Here is a 5,943-nt window from a genome sequence, read left to right as displayed (position 1 = left end):
TATATTTACTAGATGGTTCCTAAAAAGGAAATTTGGATGTTCAAATTCCTTATAACCCTCAGACCCTACCTAATATCACATTTTTAACACATCCGTGCATACGGCGAGAGCTACTGAAATGTAAATTGACCAATCAGAATTCAGTGAGCGGGAAAAACTGTGCTATTCAACGTCATGTCAATTGCTCGCAATTAATGGGCCAGAAAACCATTTAAAAGATCTTGTGGTAACTTTTTTGTCAACAAACTTTGACGCAAAAACTGTGTTGCTAGCGAGAGGCGATTCAAACGTCAGCTGTTGGGCTTTGGCTGTTATTTGTACTTTTTCTAACTAATTTGAGACGAGTTAAGTCTAGTATTTTTGAATCAAGTGTAAGAAGACATCAAAACTGTATTGACAGTGTATTGATTTGTGTTAACTTCGCAAAAAAAAAAACACTTTTACGGCGTCCTTTTGACAGGGTAGATCAACAACAACGGATTATAATCATAAGTTCAAGTTATGTTTATTAAAGTCTCAGCCATATATATACATGGTCCTAAGACCACATCCATATATTGAAACACCCAATGTGGCAAGTATGAAAGCCAGCCCTGATTGCTCCACTTAATAATGAGTAAACAAATCAAATCAAATAGATTAAAATCAGATAAGATCAGATATTGGTATCCGTGGAGAGAGGAAATGCCAGAAGCCCCAGAAAACATCATTTGGAGCAGAGCAGATAATCAACAAATAGTTCAACGCAAGTGTAATGCCAAGTTTAAGGGGGTCTTTCCTTTTGTCAGAACTGGCTGGCCAGACCCATCAGTTTGCAAAGAAAATGCAACAATATGAAGCAACACTTGCATGATAATTCCTCATATTCCTGTCAATGCGTTGCAGAGTTAGTCCTTCCAAATTCCCGGTCTAGCCGGTCAGTCCTGTCAAATGGAAAGCAGCCTAAGTTAATTTACATGACAAATTGATAAATCCTGACCATTGTTGTGGGACATTAAGTGAGTGTATATAATTTAAAGAGGACATAAGAATTTTTGAGTGGATATGGAGGTTAATCAAAAAGAGTGGGGAATTGGGTTTGGTCTATATTTCAAGAGCTCCCTAATAGCTACTATAGGTCAAACATGAAAAGGACCCAAGGTTGGATCCTTCTTAGTGTTTCTTTTCTTAGAATTCCCTGTTTCTAATGTTATGTGGCCCAGGTGGGTACCCTGTGATTGTTCCTCCTTTCTTTCTGGTGCACAGGTCTTGACTGATGTTAAGCAATGCTACAACATTAAAACACGCAGTACGAAGTTATTAGCTTTTTAAATTAGTCTAGAGTGTTAAGAGGATGCTCCACATCCTTAACCAAAACCACATTCTTTCCAGTCTTAACAACCTTACCACTTGGTTAAAATGAGAAAAGGAAAGGAACTTTATTTAAGTGTCTAGTCGTTCTAACGCTGGAGCGCTAATTGGGGACACTGTAAACTGAAATGAACAATGAAAGTAAATCAAGTCAAATGATATAAATATTTCTCACATACTGATAAGCCAACAATTTCTCTACTTCAACAGAATCAAGAATGAGCTTCGCTATCACAGTATTAATTTTTGAAACATGTTTATTTTTATGCAGATAGTATCGCAAGTCCTCGCTGGCGAGGTCAGTAACTACTGCACCCTCCTTGACTAAATAACCTGGCAAGTTAATTAATTTTAAGGAGGCTCGAAATTTTCAGCTGAGGGTGGACGCATAAGCCACACATGCAATACTTTAGCTACTTAAATCAGCTCATGAATCAAAATGTCCTCTTCACGAAAACTACATAAATTTTGTAAAACTGTTTAAAGGTTACTTAAATTCGTTTTCTTGGCTTGTAGTTCCACTCGTGCACAGACTCAAGTAAAAGAGGGTGATGCAAGAGTAAATGCTGATCGTGTAACCCCCTCCTTTTTCCTGATGGTGATTCATAACGTCCGACTAAGAGCAGAAACACGACATCACTGTTTTCAATTTCCGTGGTGTTATATTCCTTTTGCTAGCGTCTCTATCGCAGCACAACACGCTTCGATTGTAAGCACGTCCGTACATCCGCCATAGTTGTCCTTGTTTTGAAAAATTACGTCAGATTCTCCCAACACCCCTTTCGGGCTGCCTAAAATGCTGAATTTGCAATTTTTTGTGAGAGAGAAAATTCGTGATTTTTCCAGAAGATACTAAAACAACACTATTTTTGTCTTGTCACCTTTTGTCAGGATGAATCTTTTCTAGTCATTATTACAAAGCAATGACAAAATGGTCTAATTTTAGTAACGATCGATTGTTCTAGAGAGAAATCGTCGCCTATAAATCCTGAAAGAGTGTTCCACAGTTCACACAAACTCTGAAGAAGACTTGAAGAGAGAAGAAGTTACAAGAAACAAAGTTTAAAAAGACATGGCTCTCGTCTTCAGATTTCCAACCTATCATCCACTCTCGTAAGTCGTCTAAATTCTTGAGGTCCTTTTGTTGCTTTTCTTTTGCTTTTCTTTTGTTACGTTTCGCCGGACAAGTTTGGCTCAAATTTCTTGCAACTTTGTTATAGATACACTTCGTACATTTCACCAGAAATCACTACCATTTTTATTTAACGCAACGTTATAATTTCCTTGATTGACTTTAACTGATTATCTTTGGCGTAACTAACCTAAAACAATTAGTTACACTATTTATGTTAGCAAGCATCCCAGCTTCATTGCTGATAAATTTATTTTTGAGCAGACGAAAGATTTTTGCTTTCATCAAATTGCTCCTAAAATGTTTGAACGGCCACCACTTACTCATTTAACAAATGATTTGTTTTCGTCCACAACAGTTCCTACACTCAAGCTGTACCGAGATTTCGCTTTTTCGATGACTTGTGGAGAGAGATCGCTTTGGCATATGAACAGGAAGATCGAGGCAGTTGCTGTGGCCAAACACAGTCCGCCCAAGGTCCAATCAAGATCGCCACAGTCCCCCTAAACCAGTACAAACCGGAAGATATCTCTTTGGATGTCGACAATGAAGAGATAACGTTACATGGCCAGCATCGATCAGAGGACGAAAACGGATTCGAAAACAGTGAGTTCAAGAAAGTGTTCAAAATCCCAGAAGGAGTTGATCCGACCTCAGTGACGTCAAAGGCTAGTCACGATGGAAGAGCTTTGGTACTCGAAGGAATCAAGCGGGTGGAAGAGACCAAGAAAGACGAAGACAGAAAATTTTCAGTCAAGTTAAATCTCAGTGGATTTGAGCCAGAAGACATCAAAGTCCAACTTCGAGGACAAGAGCTGACGGTCACTGGGAAACAGCGATCAGAGGAGAGCGGTTTGCAATGGTCACGTGATTACCGTCGCCAGATTCTTCTTCCCGATGACGCAGATCTCGGTTCATTGACGTCACGCCTGTCCAAAGAAGGTGTACTGACCATAGAAGCGCCACGTGATCCAGCCCTTTTGCCAAATGAAAGAAGTGTGGATGTCACCATGGAAGAAGACGAAACTAGAAGTGTAGGAGAAGAAGAAGGAAAACAGACAAGAGACGAAGCAAAAGGAGAACAGGACCAGTAAAGTAGAACAGTCGATGTGACAACTACTAGTCCTACTAACATGTTGTTTCAAAGTTTATTTGTACTTTAGGAGAGTTTATTGTTTGCAAGTTTACCTCATTTGCATAAGCGCCTCGAAGTCTAATCGATGAGCCAGCACTAAATATTATATGTTGAGTAAGACATACCGAACAACCATTTCTGTATTTTTTCTTGTATGCATCCATAGTGGGTGCGTTTTAGAAGACAGTTCATGATTAACATATTTCCGGATTGAGCTAGCCAATTGTAAGTTAAATGATCATTGCTTTATCGATATCCCTTCGGTTTATCCAATAAAATCTGTCAGTCTAGAGAGGCGTTAGTGACCAAAGTACAGAAGAGTCCTTTTTTTTTAAATTTCTTACTCGCGGCATCCTGATCTCGTTGCAAGAGCCATGGAAGCAGTGATTTTTCAAAGAATAATATAAAGCTTTGTCATTTTTTACTGAGACTCCAGTGTTGTTAGGTAACAGATAAGTCATGTTTTACAATAAACTTGATTGATAGCAAACCTCAAAGTATTTATTCTTGTGGCGTAATATAAAGTAGAAGTTCTTCCATTTTGGTTGGGACCAATGACTTCGTGATTCCATGGAACAAAAGAGGGATTGTTGTCTAATCACTCTGGAGTAAAGGAACACCAAAATAATTTCCAGTGGAAGGAAATACAAATGTGCAGGAGAGCATCTTGTTTATTGACCAGTTAGCACAAAGTGACACAAAATAAAGCCTTTTTAAGGAAAATGAAGATGCCGTCGAATGACCACTCCTTTCTTCAAAAACTCTTAATAACTAAAATACTTGATCACATCTACAAGCTCGACAAAACTGCATCCTAGATAAAGATATGGCGAGGGACAGAATGAAAAAGCATTTAAAAGGTACCACACTCTCATACTGCTTCAATGTAAAAATTTACGTTTTTCAAGGTTTGTTTTTCAGGGATTGAAGGTGACGTCTCTTGTCTAGCTGTATATTCTAATGTTTTAGGCTTATGTCTGTGTTATGAGCGAAGAGACGATTTTTCTTCAAGACTTGTTTTTTTTAGCGCACAAGACTGTCAGTCTTCAGTGTTGCTAACGGCCAAGCTTCTAAGACAGAAATAGAGAAAACGGGTTCCATTTGACTGAGGGAATGAGAGACACTTGACAAATTTAGCGCTACCAGAACTAAATAACAAGTGAAAGAAGGAATGGAGAAAGATGCCATGTGGTTTTATCGACGCTACTTAACACCTAAAGCATAGATTCCATCCAACAAGTCCAAGACCATCTTGCTTTTGAAAAAGGTTTTTCTTCAAATTTGAACATTACTCTCTCCTCATTGATCGCGAAGTGTTTTCCCTCGTAGTCGGGATAAAATATCAAACATAGAAACGCTGGACATAAAAATAACTAAAAATAAAAATAAAAACTTTGCACTGCTGAGCTATAAGTTTTTGGCATTATTGTCAATTTAACAAATAGTTTCCATGTTGCCTTGCGTCCGTTCAGTAATAGATCACATACGACGTCAAAAGGTGGTAAGAACCATAAAAGTGTGCCACTAATGTATTTGTCACACTTTGACGTCATCTGTGATCTATTACTGAACGGACGCAGGGCAACATGGAATCTATTTGTTTTCTTTATGATGACGTCAGCTATGCATCTGTCCTCAAATAGATCATAGGTGAGATGAGAGCCAAGCAAAATACGTGCATTATTGAGCATAATATACAATAGAATAATGTTCTACTGAGTTCCTTCAAACTAAAACCAAAGTGAACGCGTTTTCCAAACATAACAGACGAAATCAATCAAATTAGCCGATCACAACGTAACGCAATGAGAGGCAGCCGGCGCAAAGCGCGGGAAAAGGCGAGAGCTAAGAATGAGGCATCAATAGAGACATGCAAGGGCCGTACTGGGCATTATTGGCCCAAGGTCATGCCAGTACACGAGGTCCGTACAAAAAAACGACCGCAGTACGGTCCCGAGCAAATGAGGTTAGTAAGTTGTTTATTATGTCAGCATCGTTTCTTTGAACGATCGGACACTTCTCCGCTTGGTGAATGTAATCTTCGTCATATTCGTCTTCCATCAGCAACCTTCAAACGGTCTGTAAAACTAAATTCCGCTTGCATAATTGAACTTGCATTTCCCGGTCCGTATTCTAAAACCCCTACCAAAAACTAGAAATCAGGCCCGAGTTGCTCAAATGGTTAGCGCTAAAAGCGCCTTGGTTCATGCCCAAAAAGAATTCTGGGTAATTCTGCCATTCCGCGACAAGGGAAGATACCCGATTCCCATTACATTGATATTTTAAAAGTGTGACCCAGTCCTACCAGCAAAATACAGCACCGACT

General features: G+C 39.0%; 1 protein-coding gene across 1 annotated transcript; it reads left to right on the top strand.

Moving 5' to 3' along the window:
• The first annotated feature begins 2,324 nt into the window (after positions 1-2,324).
• LOC137979170 (heat shock protein beta-1-like) lies at positions 2,325-4,107 on the top strand. Its single transcript, XM_068826368.1, has 2 exons — positions 2,325-2,463; positions 2,841-4,107. The coding sequence occupies exons 1-2, from the start codon at positions 2,423-2,425 to the stop codon at positions 3,574-3,576; spliced, it is 777 nt and encodes a 258-aa protein (XP_068682469.1). The 5' UTR covers positions 2,325-2,422; the 3' UTR covers positions 3,577-4,107.
• The last annotated feature ends 1,836 nt before the right edge of the window (positions 4,108-5,943 follow it).

This window comes from Montipora foliosa, chromosome 12, assembly GCF_036669935.1.
Source record: "Montipora foliosa isolate CH-2021 chromosome 12, ASM3666993v2, whole genome shotgun sequence".
NCBI classification, from domain to species: Eukaryota; Metazoa; Cnidaria; class Anthozoa; order Scleractinia; family Acroporidae; genus Montipora; species Montipora foliosa.
The sequence above is the reverse complement of the archived record's forward strand: the minus strand, read 5'-3'. Positions and strand labels throughout refer to the sequence as shown.